The 17,451-nt window shown below is 39.6% G+C and overlaps 1 protein-coding gene across 2 annotated transcripts in view; it reads right to left on the reverse strand.

Annotated features, from left to right (window-relative positions):
• The window catches only part of kif19 (kinesin family member 19), a 33,160-nt gene that overhangs the window by 6,058 nt on the left and 9,651 nt on the right, over window positions 1-17,451 (reverse strand). For both annotated transcript variants that reach the window (XM_017433717.3, XM_017433725.3), the window contains exons 3-8: window positions 5,535-5,645; window positions 5,343-5,430; window positions 4,316-4,452; window positions 1,481-1,606; window positions 1,185-1,379; window positions 65-211 (exon numbers count right to left, since the gene is read on the reverse strand). In XM_017433717.3, the coding sequence (XP_017289206.1) occupies window positions 65-211; window positions 1,185-1,379; window positions 1,481-1,606; window positions 4,316-4,452; window positions 5,343-5,430; window positions 5,535-5,645 (804 nt within the window). The remainder of the gene's footprint in view (window positions 1-64; window positions 212-1,184; window positions 1,380-1,480; window positions 1,607-4,315; window positions 4,453-5,342; window positions 5,431-5,534; window positions 5,646-17,451) is intronic.

Genomic DNA, 17,451 nt, shown 5'->3' on the forward strand with positions numbered 1-17,451 from the left:
TAACAAATGAAAACAACACAATCTAAGTGACCAAGACAGCAGGTTTTCCTGTTGGCACACAAACCTTCAGGAGGCGAGTCAACTTGCTGTCTCGATAGTTGACGTACTTGTTGCCATTTTTGTCACTCAGAGCGTTAATGCAGTTGCCCAAAGCCAGAAGGGAGCGGTTGATGTGGGCTCCTTCTTTCAGCCGCTGACCTCTGTTCTGAGTCTGAAAGATGCAGAGATCGATGAGCGAGAAAATCTCTGAACTCAAAGTAGTTTTACAGTTTCATCCCTGCGAGGGAAGATAAAAGAGAGCTCGCAGTAAATGGAACTGGAGAGAGACGGGGGAATAACATGCAACAAAGGCATGAAGGTTGTGTCAGGGACATTTCAAGTATAGGGTCAATGCCTCAGAGAGAAAAAGTCAAAGGCTAAAGTTACTTTCATTTCTTCTTAAGAGATTTCAGTTTCTTTTTGCTCTATTCCAGTTTTGAGTAGTTCGGCAGAAAAGGTTACACACTTTGAAGCAGAAATTAGGGTTCAGCAATGTTTGAATTACTCTTAAAATATATTTACAGGGACTTGAAAACCACAAAATGTACAGCTAATTCTTTCAGATTAGTCAAAGGTCCAACATATGGCGTTAAATCCTAACTTTGCTTGATTAGTGCTAAACTGATTCAAAATCTTTAGATGCTTCATTTATTCGAGATGTTATATGTGGTCTTTGTCAGTGACGCACAACTTGTCTAAACAGACAAATAAATGAAGAACTTTAGGTTAATCTCACAGTTTCACACATCATGAGATTAATTTATATGTTGATAGTGAGTTTTAGTCTTATACTTTTCTTACAGCGAACAGTTTTGATCTACGCACTGCGAGTGCATTCAAGTTATTAAAATCAGTGCCGTTTATTTTGTTGACACGTTAGTGGCTCTGCGAGGGAATATGAAAAACAAGACTTTGTTTACACTGTACTGTAGAAATGAACGTCCATGTGCAAATAGGAACATGAAGCCAACATTTTCAGTTTTATTACTTTGCCTAACTGACTGTAGTTGGTCATACAGGCTTGGATCGAGCTGTATATGTAATAGGAATGTGTGAATAAGTTTTGAAGTCATAAAAAAGCCCAGAAATAAAACTGTCCACCTGTACAAGTTGTCCAGATTTAACCAATAAAGCCACACACAAACCTGTGCGGCTCGTTCGGAGCCGGCGAGGTCGATCATGAAAAGACGAGCGAAGCGGACCTCCTGCAGGACGTCACGACAGCGGCTCTGCTGCTTGACGGCCACCTGCAGCACAGCGTGAGAGCGAGACGACGTCTGATTAGCAGCTGTTGGCTCCTGCGTGCGCTGCTTGTTGCCCTTCATTAGCAATTCCATGATCTGAAAGCACACGCATACAACTCTTAGATGGTTTTGCAGTGTTTTTAATGCTTTGATTAAACCAAACGAGCCACGCAGTGGTGGGCGGGGTAACCTCGCACCTCTTGGGCGTTAATAGTAGACACCTCTGTGATGCCTGCAACCTGAATCACACCCTTAGAGTCTTCTCTTAGGTCTAAGAAGCCTGAGGATGGGTTCAGCAGGTCCCGGATCATCTCATTATAGATCTGAGAAGACATGGACAGAAGTATAAAATGTCAGCTAACAGCACGTGGAGAAAGATCAGAAAGTAATGTTTCTTAGGTGATGAATTGGGAAAAAGGTGTTTATTTTGACCTTTCAGTACTCAAACTTGGTACAAACACATTAAGTGATATATTCTGACCAACATTTGAATAAGAAACTTTAACTTGTTGCCTGGTAAGTTGTCATCAGACCAATGCCAGGGCTTTCTTTTTGTGACTGGACTGACAAAGATGGCCTAAGTGACAGCCATATAAAAGCAAAAAGCAGGAAGAGACATCCTGCAAAGTGATTACAGGCTGACAATCTGCCAGCAGTCTTACAATGCCAAGCTCACCCTGGACAACAACCCAGACAAGAGGATGCTTTCACTCACTCTGACAGCTGGATATTAGTTCTGGTATTTTTCCCACCTATGCTCTCTCATTGCTGGGGAGGCTTAAATAAGGTTTAGGAGGTGCTTAATCATACAGCAATGGAAGAGAAGAGTTTAAAGGTTGGTCTGGATTTATTTCTATACATTTCAAGACATTTTATTCAGTGCAGGAAACAAAAACCTTATGATTTAAGAAATGGTGACAGGGTCACTAAAGAGCCATGGATGCAGAACAGCATTTTATGCCCCTGCTTTTGTTCTGGACAAGGCATGAGCCGATGACTGGTTTCAAGGTATACCGTGGTGGTAAAAAGTCATGATGTCAAAACCACTAAATCCTTATTCATGTCTGTAAATATTATGAAATAAATATTAAGTAATGTTGTCCCATTATGCTTATAAACTAATGATTATTAAACAAAACATGATATTATTTAGGCAGCAGTAGTAATAGTAATTTTTTGTTTTTACATTAAAAACAAATACGTCATGTAATGCATTTTAAATCTCATACCGGTCATACGTATTCTGGACCCAAGGTAGCATCTCACAGGTCCAGCTAATGTGAGGTATGAAGCCTCTAAATGTGGCAAAGTTCATAAAAGCTGGAGTAAAAATAAAGAAAAAGGGGCACTAGATCAGCGAAGGATGACGACTCACGCAGGTTGTATTATGCGTTCTTGTGCACGTGTTGCAGTAACTGCACACGTGAAAGAAAGTGAGATCTGAACAAGAAAAGGAACAGATGTGTGCACTTTGCTCAATGTGGCTATAAAATGGCATTTAACCTCTGTGGCGAGGCGCCGGCGGTAACAGATTGCTCCCTGGAAACGGCAAACGCGGACGTCACAGATGCACTTCAGCAGGGACTCGATGTGATAGCGTTAATACAGGTCAGACTGCATCCAGTTTTCACGCCTGACATTTTTGATAGAAAAGAATTTTGCTTCCACCCACTCAGAGGAAAACTAAAGTGCTACACTGCAATAATTTTGTCACTCAGCGTGGATAATAACAGCATCTGGCAGTGAAAACAAAAGGCGTAATTTTGATGTCAGATGCAGAGCCCCTTCCCAATAGGCTGAGCTGGTGCCCAGCCCAACAACCGCTTATTTGTGCCACCTTCTTTTTCAGCTGAAGGCTGAATGTTCCTTTTTGTGTTTGCTCTTTTGTATAAAAGGCTTTGTGATTCAGCATGCTACTTTACAAAAAGTTTTTTTTCTCCTATTTTTCTTTTTGACAGCCAGAACACGATAAACCAAATCCTGCTGTTTTCAAAAACGGCTTCAGTGGCCAAGGATCTTCCAGTAGTGCAGTTCATTTCTAAGGTTTTCTCAATCTATATTTTTGTAAAGTCATATTTATAACCTGCCTTACTTTGAACTGAACCACTGCATTTTAAAATCTTAAAGTTACAAAAAATGCCAAGAAATGTAAGAGTAGAGAGATAACCAGTCAAAGGAACCAAGTCTGTTGTATCTGGTGCTGTTAGGGCAACTAAACTCACTGCTTGTTTGTTAATGAGGTGAGGAACTGAGGCCAGCAGGCACACAGAGAAACCATCATCAGCCTGCGGTGTCATCTATGGCTAATCATCCACAGGCAAAGAAAGAGATATTTGCTCAGCCAACCAGACGAAAGCTAGAACCTCATCTGAAAGTACTTGGCAACAAAAGCACCTTTCCACCTAATGTAAAGTACTTCATGTGGTGTTTTATAAAGTCAGTCCTTAAAAACAACCTTACATGCTCTAAGGATGTGTTGTGAAAAACTCTCAGCAACTACTACATCAAATTTTAGCTCAATTACTTCAAAATATAATGAGTTGTATACGTTTTTGTGTTGGCTAAGGTTGATTAGCTGTGGCATCTTGACTCTAAGAGTTAAATCAAATCTGTCCAGTGGTTCATGAGATATTTTAATAACAGACAGAGCTGACTTCAAATAGTTAATGGGAAAATTTTACACAGATCTTGCACAATCTGTCAGTTTCTACTACCACACCAAGTCTTAGGTCATTATCAATATAACGATCTGAGTTATAGCCATTCTTGTGTTTTTGGTTGTGTAACAGCTGCTGCATTGAGCAGATGAGTGGTTCACAAACCTTTCAGCTTCTGACCCTCAAGATAACGCTGGCAGAGACCAACAGCCCCTACTGTCTCTGGTTAGTTAACAAACATGGCTAACAATTATTAAACTACTTTTATGGTTACTGCTTTTATTTCTGATAACAATTACAGCAAAAATCATGCTACCAGGAATCATTTTAAAAACCTCTTCTATGTTTTACCAAAAAAAAACAAACAAGACGAACCTCCAAATAGGACATGGATACGCTGTATAGCATGTCGTCACTGGTCTCCTCGATGGCACGAAACAAATCATTCAGGGTGCGGACATAGATGCCTGGCTCCTTGTCAGTTCCCAACATGGTGTACGTTTTCCCACAACCTGAAATGCAACACAGCAAAATCTACCAATAATAAATTTACTTTACATTTGTTTTGTGCACCAAATGGTAAAAAAAAGCACAGCACATGACTAAAGGTAGTATCTCAGTGTATTGAGACTGTTGGAGACTAGACCACGACTCAAACCTGATCGAATAATGTGTGAAAATATGCATATTTTACTGATTTCAGAGTTTTCACTGAAAAACTGTATTCCAGGCCGTGCACATTATTTCATTGCCCACATCATACCCGCCTTTGCTCCCACTTTGGCGTGATAAAAACAAACCAGAAATAAATCAGTGCTCTTTGTAAAATAACCAACTTTGTTATAAAAGCTGAATGCTTATGCTAAAATATCTATTACTACCGTTGGATGTTTACCGTTTCCACACAAATAAATGATAAGCGGTTGCTGTAATAATCTGACCTTGACAACCTTGGCAGCCGAGAGTACACAGCACTCCCCCCCATCCCCTCCTCCCCCCATTTACTACAACTGCTTTGTTTGCATTCACAAAAGAAGATCAAGAGCAGTTAATCTCAGAAACAGATGGACAGCAAGGAGGCAGGAAGGAGTTAAATAAAACAAAAGGACAGAGAGGTAACTTGATGCACTGCTCCACCAGTCTTTGTGCTTAAAATACAAGCAACAGAAAATGACTCATTTCCTCATCATACCTTCGCTAAAAAAAAAAAAAAAAAAAAAAAAAATCCTGATAACATTTCTGGTTGTCTTCCTTAGAGAGTGCCGACTGACTCAGGCTGACCGCAGACTGAGGGTCAGAATGATAACACATGAAATTGGTGGATGATGCCTCAGATGAAACCGAGCACCGAGTCATCCACCTGGATCTTGCACAACACACACTCAGACTCACAACCACAAACCTGTGGGTCCGTAGGCAAACACAGTGGCATTGTAGCCTGATATGAGACCTTCTATTAGCCCTTTGGTTGTGGCTCGGTACACCTCTTCCTGCATAGAAAGAAAACAGTATTTGAGGGATGTAAGTATGGAGCAGAATTAGATTCTGATTCATTCACCTTTTTGATTGACTAAAACGTTTCTTTCTGACTGACCTGACTGGCTGAGAAGTCAAAGGCCACATCAAACATGTAGGTCTTCTCCCTGGAGCGGTTGGCACGCAGGATGTCATCTGGGTCCTCCATGGGGTCCATCAGAACCACCATCTAATGGTGAAGAATACAAAAGACCCATTGAGTGTGAGTAGGCGATTAGTGTTAATATACAAGCAGTCGTTTACTTTGTCTTTGTTCATCACTGTGGAATGCTGTGATACTGAGCAGGTTTGATCTGAGCTCATTAAGGTGAGGCTTGAAAGTGTTGCAAACCTAATTGAATGAAAGTTACGGACAATCAAAATGTCACTAGAAAACGGATCACTTCTGCTGGGTTTGGATGTACTGCAGATCATATAATTCTACCATCATTCAGAGCGTTTACTAAGCATTCACTGTTTGTTCAAACATACAGTAAATCTGCACAGATACAGCTGTAAAAAACAAAGAATCAAAGTGATGCAATGAACATCTGTAGCATCAGCTGTCAGGACTAACAAATTCAAAATGCAGATATTTACTACAGCTGTTCTGCATACTTTTAGTGAACCACTTTGAATGCAATGCAAGTCTCAATAGTATTAAGACGAGTTCAAGCATCCAGTTAATGATCATTAAGAACCATTACTGTAATGTTTTTGGTCCTTTTCAACCTTTACCGAACACAGCCATAATGAAACTGAACTTTCAGGCAGGTTTAGCCTTTTTTAAAAGACTAAACTACACATTAAAGTGGCAGAAGACTGATGTTTTAAGCACTTAGACTATCTAGATCAATGAGTTTTGCATTTTATAATCAATATTGAATCTTTTTAACTAAAGCTTATAAGTAGGACCACACGAGGAAAGCTTCCTGTCTTGTTGGTAAATGTCAGCCCGCTCTGCACACTTGTTCTTTCTCCATTATCCACCTTCCTCTTTTGTTTTTTGTTTTTACAAGTAAGCTCCCACTGATCTGAGATGAAGCCTTCCTCACACTACAGCATTTACCCTTTCAATCATCAGTTTTAAACAAACAGTGGATGCTTATAAAAAACAGCAATGTTCTGTTCATCCCTTACAGCACATGCTGTTGTTTGGTACCTAATTGCAGCAGAAACAGCTAAAGAAACAGAGTGAGATTGTGCAATTACATCATAATAGCTACTGGCCTCCCAGCTTTAGTGACAAGAAGACTCACCTCTATTTTTGTATACAGACATGGATAAATTTGTTGGTATCCTTCCACAATAATAAAGAATAAAATAAAATAATAAACTGACCTGAATAGCCAAAAAATCTCCTGTTTCATCTCATCAGTGCCAGAAAATCTGGGGTTTGTCAACATGTATTTAGAGAATTCAGTTTGTTTTAATTTTGTGTGTGTTTTTACATCAGTAGTGGAGCCTCCTGGGTCTTCTTCCACAGAGCTCATTATGATTCAAAATGCAACAGAGTTCAGCTTGACTTGTTTTGGATGAATTTCTTTGCTCTTTTTCTCCCATCTGCATTATCTGTCTGGTCAACCTGGGGTCGCATTTGCTCTTGCGTCCACATCCTGGGAGGCTGGCTACAGTCCAGTGAACCTTCTGCTTTTGAATAATATTGGCAACAGTTGTCAGAGGAACATGAAGCAGCTTGGAGATGGTCTTTTACTCTTTATCTTTTAACATCTCTAAATTTCTTTCTGAGCTCCTCAGACAAATCTTGCCTTTGCAAGATACCAAACTACCCAGTGGCTGTTTGTTCCTTTAAATAGTCTGATAAAAAGACACATGTGATACTAATTAAAGTCAAAACATGATTTAATGCAAAAAAAAAAAAAAACCAACAAATAGGGTACCAACAAAATAAGGGTACCAACAAATCTGCCTGTAGTATTTAACAGATCATTGTAAAATAAACAACAAATCTTTTTCCCCACAGTTTTTGTTTACTCTATCATATATTAAAGGCTTGCAGATATACTGTACATTCGACAATTTCTTTTAACTGACTTTTTAATTTTCACGGGAAACTAAGAGTTGTTTAAATAAGCTGTAAAGTTACCAACAAACTTAACTATATTTGTAATATGATGTTCTCCTAAAAATAATTTTTGCACAAAATTAAATAATGTTTTTTTCCCAGTTCACTGAAGTACTCAGAAGTCCATTTAAGATCCCCCCCTGCTGTATTGGTATCAGTCTTGTACAAATTAATAATTACCTTTCAGTTGACAGTTTAGCAATTTCATCTACTTTAACAAAGATGACATTTATAAAAGGGGAAAGTAATTCTGTCTTCATTATAGCCTCTCAATGGCACAAACACACAGCATGTATGTGTTCATTTATGCAAATGGCCGTCCATTCATCCATCTCCAGTGCTCTGGATCTTGCTCAGGCAACATTATGACCCAGTAAACAGCCCATTTATGAAGCCCATTCTTAGCATGTGAAGGACACACATGTGCTCAGGAAATCTGAGAGATTGATTTGAAATTGCTAAATGTTTTTTTGTTGCAAAGTCTGAGCAGCGGTACCATTGTTTTCTGTGATTTTTAAAGAACTGTCGCATTGTTCTGAAAGAGCTGCTTCACAAAGCCCAAGTGGTAATACTCAACCACTCAGGTATCTCTGGCTCTAAAAAGACTATTTCAGAAACTAGCTGCACACATCTAAAATATTAAAAATGGTTGTTCAATTTCTGAGTCAGAGCAGGTACAATAGACCTGGGATTTTTACATTTTGAAGTTTTGCCCTCAGGATATTGTGGACTTGAATCTTGAGCTGCATGACTAGCAGAAAAGTCAATAGAAATCCGGCACCATGAGGTTTTTACTTCAGACACTGCAGAACGACGGGACGGCTGGGATTTAGCTCGGTGCGATCAGCTGGTCAGCTTTGTTTAGCAGCAGGCCAAGAGAGTCCTCAGAGGCCCGTAACACTGAAGCACCCGGCTTGTTTGATGATGCCCTCAGCCACCGAGCAACACACTTTGAAGCCTCTCAATTGAAATTCAAGAGGAGAGATTTCACTTTTTATGAACTGACAATGCATAACGGCAAGCTTGCAGACGGCAATCAGTAAAGAGGTGAGCAGGGGAGAAGGATGAAGTACTGGGGAGAAAGAATAACAGGAAAGATGGAGCCACTGGAACAACAAAGCGACACTTGATCTCGACACGAGATGCACATGGGGAAAAAAGGGCAGAGTGCAGCAATTAACGCTGCTCTCTTTTTGATCCTTTCTTCCCTTTCTCTTTCTAACAATGATGAACAACTAATTTAATTTCACTGATACAGAACAAAGAAGTCTCAACTTTAGAAGCTCTCCAGTCTGAAGCCAATCTGAAACTTCTCACAAACAATGTGAGTATAACTTGAAGAACTAATTAAAACACCAATGAGTGATGAGTAGATGAGTCCAGTCTTCAGAGGAAAGGACAGGCAGAACTGCATTTGTGGGTAAAAATCCCACACAAACAAGATGTTTTTGACAGTAGAGAAAAGATACGCTGCAGTATCATAGCATGTCTTTGAAAAAGAATTAGATCTGCTTAGACCTCGGTATAGGTAGTATCTCCCTGGGCTGTGACTGTTGGCAACTAGTTGACAAATGGCATTTGCGAGGAAGTCTCCAAAAATCTCTTGAAATGTTTGCGGGGGTTCTCCGTTTTCTCAAGTAAGTCAGAGGCTTGAAGTCTTGTCGATGTTCAAATAATTTGTGTGACAAATTTTCTTTCAAAAGAGTTTCAGCGTAATCTCAAGCATCTTTAATTTTGTCGTGGGCGTGTCCAACCCGTCTCGAGAGAACTAGAGCTGTATTTTGAAATCCTGCAAATGACTGAAAACATTAGAAGTGTCTAAAACACCACACCAATGATAAATGGCTGTTGAAAAACTGCTCCAGATCTCCTTTTCTTTATTTCAAAAGTGTACTCCAGTAGATTAAATTATGAATGTGCGGACGGCCATGGTAGTGGATACAAAATGAGCCAAGGTGGCTACGATGTGGGAGGAAGTGAGCAACAAAATGTGCCTGGCCTAGAACAGTTTTGCGAGCCATGCAAACCACGAAAAGCTGATTATAAAAAAATGTGCAAAACACAGCTGTTAGTTGCCTTGGTTGCAAACATTTAGGCTTCAGTGAGACTGCAATGAAAAAAATCACCTATGTTTTGCAGTTTTCTTGAAATTTTGAGTTGGAAACTAGTCTCCAGTGAGATCCTACCTTATGTGACTTTAGTAAACAAAAAAACGGGTATAACTAAAGGAAATTCAGGTCTTTTCAGATTTAGCAAGTTTATTGTGGATATGGCCTGTTAATGTATGCAGGGTGTGCCTGTGTAATTGAGTGTCTTGAGAAAGCTGATGAACTTGCATCAGCGCTATTACATAACTGTAAGTTGTAGGTATCGAATGTCCATGCGCTGTTTTGTCTCTGTGCATGCACTTGGGAAAATCATTTGAGGCTATAGGTGTTGATAACACCTCTAGTCCCATCTGTCGCCTGCATTTCTTAAGTTACAGTGCCTCCACAGCTCCAGCCATGAGCAGACACATACACCAGCTGTTGCTTGGGAAGATATTAAAGCACTAATTTTCTTAAGTTCTCTGATAAGACTCGAAGATGCCGGCTCTAATGGCATCGCTTGGCAATTTAACACTAGATATTTGGTCTTGTCAGTGTTTGGAAACCAACAATGGACTATGAACAGCCTTCCATATGCAGGTTCACCTCACAGCAGATCGTCTTCTGAGTTCAATTAAGAGGCTTCTGAGAAAGAAAAAGGTCTAGGGTGAAGCACAGGTCAGCATTAGCTGTTGGGCATCAACACAGTTTGATTACAGAACAAGTTCAGGTAAACTACGGTCACTTGGACAGCTTTAAATCTCCCACATATCCTCCTTTTCTGTCACAGTCGCATGGAAACGTGTACGCGTGCACACACAGCAACTTAAAAAGAAGCATGTCATGTTCTTTTCAACAAGCAGTCTGTGAATAAAGAGTGGCAGAAGGCATGACTCACCAGAGGAGACCAGGGCACTTTATTCAGTGAGTTTATGTATGATGTGAAAAATTATAAAATGGCTAAATTTCAGTTAAAGTAGCTCAGTGAGGAATTAATCTCTCAAAAGTATGAAGCTGTATATCAATTTCTTAGAGTGAAAGAAAGAAAATGAGCACTATGCAACTGCCAAAGGCCACAAACTACAGATGCCATAAATCTAGGAATTCTTGCTAACAACAGACATGTATTCAAGCTCCCTTTAACTTTATAGAAAAAATTAGTATAAATAATCTGCATGAAAAGTTTCAGTCAGGATTTAGAACACATCACAAAATGGAACAAATGAAGGTATAAATGATATAATCTTGACTTCAGACAGTGGACTTGTGTGGACTTTATGCCTTAGGAGATCCCAGTGCTGGATTTGATACAACTGATCACATTTGATAACCCTAACACACACTTCATGTTTTATTTGAATAAAAGGAGTCTAAGTAGCAGTATAAGGCTGGTTTAGGTCATATTTATTTGATAGATTTGTTCATATAAATGATGAAACTCTTCTCGGAGTAGGCCCTGGAGTTCCTAGTCCTCAGGGTTCTGTGCTTGGACCAGTACTTGCTTCTTGTATGCTTCTATTAGGAAAAGCTATTGAGCAGCATGGGATAAATTTCCATTGTTATTCTGATGATACTCGGCTATATTTATCCATGAAGTCTGAATCCAATCAACTAATTAGACTACAAGCACGTCTTAAGGGCATAAAAGCTTGGATGACTTTAATTTTCTATTTCGAAATTCAAACAAGACAAAGTTTTTATTTTTTATTTTTGCACCTTAGCAGCAAACTGTTCTATTTTCTTAGTCTGGATGACATTAACCTTGCCTCCAGTAGTAATATGAGAACCTTTGGAGTTAAATTAAACTTAACAATTAGAAAGTAAGTTTTTAGGGCCTATTTTTCACCTGCACAATGTTGCCAAAGTTAGAAACAATGTCTCCCGAAGTAATGCAGAAACACTGGTCCGTTAATGTGTTACTACTTTTGCTACAAGTGTAAAATGTACATTATCACAAACTACATCAGTAGTTATCCACAGCTTCCAGCAACGGGAACAGTTTGTTACACACTAATCCACTATCATCCAGATCAGCAGCACAAACTGTCTGTTGGCATAATCAGACCCAGAGAAGCTGACCAGTCCATCGCTCCTATTTTGGTGTACACGGGTAATGAATTCAACAGGCTTCAAATGTAGTTACGCCAAATATTAGACTGTTAGATATGTCCTAAAGTAAAAGAGAAATGAAGGAAAACCTGTTGCTCAGACGCCTTTATTGTGAAGGCTGGCCATATCATGAGCAGTTTACTGATGGCTGCAGCATCCTTACAATATAACATTAAACCTACAGAATCACTTGCTTGAACCAGTTAAAGCCAGTTTTTTGGTGACACATAGTACAATTACTGATATCACGATTAGGTGGTGCTCCGGTCCTCTGTTGGGCGGAGCCTAGGATCTATAAGAGTCGACAATTCCTTTGTTCCGGGCTTCTCTCTGCTTCATCCATAAGATTCTCTAGACAGAAGTCCCAGCGCTGGCTTTGTACTAAATTTCTGCCTTATTAGAATAAATAGTTAAACTCTAGTTCTTTTGTAGCGTCATCCTTCAAAGGGTAAATTGTATGAGTTTTTCATCCTCTGGAATAAAAGGGCGGGAAGTGAGCCAAGGGTGGTGCGTTGGCGAAAATATGCATAGCAACCTATATTTATTTATTTATTTTTTTTAAACAGCAACTTTTTAGATGCCAATTAAATTAATTTCTAATTCATCCTAGACTTTCTGAAGTTGACAGTCAGCCAGTTATTGCAATCAACAATCCTATCTTCATCAATACTCATTCCAACAGAAACACTGGGTGGAGTTCACTGTATGACCTCCATCCACCTTTGTCCACCTTCATCTTTTAAATGGTCCTTAATTTCTCAAAGGTCGGGAAGGATCAAGAAAGATCAGAGTTCCCACTGCTGCCAAACAATCATTCCTTTATACTGATCGCCACCTAATGTAGACATAAACTGTGCTACAAACCGACCAGAAGCTCAAAGGAGTTGAGAATTAGAGGAAAGTGAAGAATAAAAAGTGGTTTCCTGGTTCACAGCCTCTGTGAGTATAGCGCTATTTTAGCTGTTTTATTCATGCTGTCTTCTGTCACAATGCACATCACTTTTTATTTGGATCCACGTCTCGAGTGGCTCAATACAACTTGACCCTTGGGGCCAACAAAACAATATGGCCTCAGCATGTATTTACACTCAGTGGCTCTGAAAAAAGAAGCTCCTAAAATATTCATATCCTTGTAAGAAGCTAAAGTCAAACAACAGCTTGCTTATGCATTGACATGAAACCAATTAGTGTGATGGAGTTTTCAAAACACCATAAAAAGCAGCAGGGTGGGATGGAGCACCACGGCCCGTGTCTTTCCTGGCTGATCAACAGCACCTGCTGCTCTGCTCATTAAAGCAGCAGGGATCGCTCGGTTGGCCATCTTGCTGATTATAGCGCTGCTCTCTCCCTCTGCAGATCCATAATTCAAAGCCTGGATGTGGTGCGGTTTCTCAAGTCAGTCAGCCCTGGGTGCTTTTCTCTGACTCCCTCCAGCGCTGTGTGCCAGGCAGCAAACACTGCCAACACCGACAACAAAAGTCAGCAGATGTATAGACGTTTTTACAGGCACGGGTTCAGTACAACTCAATAAAGGCTCGGGTCACGAATGAAGTGACTAATGAGACATTTTAAATTGCTTATTGTAAACCACCTGCCACTGCTGCTGCAAAACACTCGACTAGAGGCAAAATTGTTTTTCATATCTACTATTAATGAAAATCAGCAGGTTCTGATTTGGTCTCAAGAGCCAAAGAGAAACTGCTGTAACATAAAAAAACAGTAAAATATCAAAAGAGACACCAAATGCAACCTAAAGAGGCAACGGCATTAGTTTTAACAGATGGAGGACTATTTTAAACAAAAACCTGCAGAGGGGGTCTGAGTCAGAGCGATAGAGCTAATCCATCAAACAACATGTACTGATGTCAAGTTTTATTGTTTACATTTGCCCCTCCTCTTTATGGCTCAGCCTTCAGCTGCCATGATGGTACGCTCTTTTTTAATCAGGCTGAAAGGGTCGACCACGAATGCATCACAAAGATTAAAGGCAGTGTTTTGTTCTTGTGTCACGTTTAAACTTGGATGCCAATCTTTTCCATTGAGGCACCACCTTCTTCTAAACATTTAACCATTTAGTTAGCCAAGTAGTTGCCATGGAAGCATACTTCAAACCATAAATGTATTGTTTTAATCCAACACAATGTTTCATTTGTATAAAAAGCCCAGTACTTTATACACAAATATGCATACAGATATAAAACCCATAACTTGGAAGTATGAGAGACAGCTGGAGAATGAGTGCATCTGGCACTGAAGTTACTTTGAATTGCTTCTTCAGAGACGTAACTTGACTTAAAATGGCAGACACCCTTCCTGCTGACTAGCTATGAGTCACCAACTTGAAAAGAAAGACCACTCAAACAATATGCTCCTTTCATTTCCATGCAGATATCTATCTCTAATAAATCACAGAAGCAGCACTTTTGTCACTTTTTTTATTGGACTTTTTCTTCATGTTAATTTTTTAAAATGTATTTAATGTAGCTTTTGATGTATTAAGGTTTTATTCAGTTCAACATCTGTGTGTGAAAGTCTTCTGCTCTCTTCATACATTTCACTGTGTTGCCTTTTATTGCCAGAACAGCAGATGTGTAACAGTGCTATCTATGCGCCGTGTCTGTGTTAAGCTAATGACAAAGAACAAAGGATCAAGATCACAACAAACAGCAATCAGGTTCAAGCAGTGACCTTAACGGGGCAACCTTTCAAGCTGCCCTTTCAGAAATGCAACCAAAGCTTCGGAAAATCCAAGCAGACACAATTGCAGCTGGTTATCTGATAGAAACCCTCGAGCGCTGCCCTCTGCACCCCGACAATGCCACTGAATATCTCATTTCAGGGGCTCGCCATTATTTGCAGGTGTCTGTTGGACCACAGTGCACCTGATACAGTGTGCCTGATAGCAAAGTCTGGTCTTGAGGTGAGGTGACGCAAGTTGTCTGGCCGTGGCGAGCAAATGCTAAATAGGTGTCATCAGAACAGGGTTGTTGTAATTCCGACTCAAGACACTCAATAATAGACGCAGCAGGACTTCCAATCTCTTGAGAAATGCTGAAAGATCAAGAATTAGATGGCTAAAAATCTTCTTTCTTCACACCAAAAGGTAATCACTGATTTCTTTCTTCTTTTTTTAATGCAACAACATTTGAAACTCATATTTTTGAGCTACTTAAGAACTCTTTAGAAGAGGAAGTTGGGTTGATTAAAGAACCTAATCTTGTTGTATCCTCATCACAAACAACTGACATCCTCAAACTGACAGGACAGCTCAGTAACTGGATGCTGTAGGCTGGTGCATAGAAAAAGGTCAGAGGTAACCTCAAGGCCAGAGGCCGGGGCTCGGCCATAACACACTAACTAGGGTAATCATCAATTACTCAAGAAGACAAAAACATACTGTCCCACACCTACACAGGGTATAGTGACAGCCTAAACTGTTTATTTGGTTCATCGAATAACATCAGACTGACCATTTGGGATGGCAGGTGATGCACTTCAGAGTTCAGAGTTCAGCTTCCTGGTCCCTAAAAAAGCAATTTGTTTAACAGCAGCAGTAAAAACATGACCAGGACTAAAGGTAGTACAGTAATAGGACATTAGAGCACAAACAACCACATTTGAGTGAAACATTTAGAAAGGTCAGTAAATTAAAAATGTAAAGATTTTGAAAGTTCAATGTACAATTACATGTGGAACAAAAGATCATTTTTATCTTTGAGTTTAGCTTTAGGAAGAATCTTTCTCTGGTCCTGGATTTTGCAAGTTCAATGTACAATTACATGTGGAACAAAAGATCATTTTTTATCTTTGAGTTTAGCTTTAGGAAGAATCTTTCTCTGGTCCTGAAGGGAAAAAAAAAAGACTTCCTTGAAAAGAAGGTGATCAGGACTAGGAAGTACTAACCGAGTGATGCTGTACGCCAACTTTTTAACTAGAAACTGTGACAATTTCAGACAGTTTCTGTTTTCTATCGAAGATTTGAGAAAATAAATGGTGATAATCAACTCTAAAGATCTGTAAAAAAAACAGATTTTCAACATTAAAATGGTCCATATTTACATTCTATAGCACCTTTTTACAGTGATTTTGATCATATATTTTACACTTTATATACAGCACTTTTATATCCCCACTTACACACAGATGAGCATATCGGTGGGCATGGGGGGTATAGCGTCTTGCCCAAGGGCACTTTGGCACAGTGGAGTGATTGGATATCAAACCCCCAACTCTTCAATTGAAAGACGACCGCCCTGCTCCTGGGCCAACGGCATGGCTCGGCCCTGAGGCATTAAAAGGGTTCATTCTGTGCAGGAAAACTATTCTCTGCGGGGTGTTTTTGCAGACTGCAGCAACATTCTGGTCATGGGTCAGTTTCTTCTCAGTCACTGTACCGAGGTATCTGTCAGGTTCAACGATCTCCACAGCTCATCCCCTGATTACTGCAGGGAGAGAGGGGGGTAGTTGTTTTTCTTTTTTTTTCTAAAACCGATTACCAGGTCTTTAGATTTCCGGACATTCAGCTGGAGGAAGTGGCTGTCGCACCATCTAATAAAGTCCATCAAAGCTGACTTCTTCATCCTTTAACAGACTGACTATCTGTGCCATCTGCAAATTTCAAGAAATGCCTGTCAGTGTGCTGGTATATAAGACTGCACACATTCTTGTGGAGAGCCAGTGGATGATGGTCGCTTTGAAGACAAGATACCATTTACCCTGACTGATAGGGGCCATTTACAGACAGCTAATAGAATTTAAAGAACATATTTGACCCAACTGTCAAAGATAACCTAAAGAGAGCCAAAGCTTTTTCAAACAATGAAATAATTTGTGGAGAAAGAGTCTATATTCTACAGAAATAAGTGTGACACGTTAGAATACTGTAAAGCATTGAAAGGCTGAAGGGAAGTGGATGAGTTTAGCATTCATGCAGTTTAAGTCATTTAATTGTGTTATCTACTATTCTAACTGAATGTTGTGATAGCATTTTTACTACAGCACCTTTTCTGTTTTTCTGTACAGCTGAGGTAAACAAATTTAATCCACATCAGATGAGCATTTAAGCCTATAAAGAATTGAATTATGTTTGAGAATGTATAAACCCAGCATTTAGATTTTTTTATGGAAATGGTCCCTTCTATAATCATTATTATCTACTTAACCTATAATCTCCTCTGTTAGATGTAACAGACTAAAGGCAGAAAATAACCCCGATGGACCAAGTAATAATCTTTGGAGTATCTGTTCAGATGGAGGCAGCAACAAGCTGTTCAAGGATCCATTCAGTACAGGGTCAAGTTAACGTCACACCTATGTTCACGTGTAATAACTGTAATGACAAAATGGCACAGAACAGCATGTCATTTTCAACCTTTTTGGTCCATTTTACTATCATCCCAAATGACAGAAGGGGAGATGTCGGCGTGAAACACAAAAGGACCCATTACTGTTTCCTAACAGCTTCGAGACTTTTCCTGTGGTGCAGCACAATAAACTTTTCACAGGATTTGGATTAGAACATACAGTGTACTCTGTATTTAAAAAAAAAAAAAGCGACAGACCTCGTAATAAAATGAAGAAACGCACAAAAGAAAATACATTAGCTTTCAGATAAGTCTGTAAATGTCATTCTGAAACCTATGATTTGTGGTTGAAACTTGCAAAGTGGTAAAATGCAAATTTCTTGGAAAAAATGTCCAATCTTCTTGATTTTA

Source organism: Kryptolebias marmoratus, linkage group LG17, assembly GCF_001649575.2.
Source record: "Kryptolebias marmoratus isolate JLee-2015 linkage group LG17, ASM164957v2, whole genome shotgun sequence".
In the NCBI taxonomy this organism is placed as follows: Eukaryota; Metazoa; Chordata; class Actinopteri; order Cyprinodontiformes; family Rivulidae; genus Kryptolebias; species Kryptolebias marmoratus.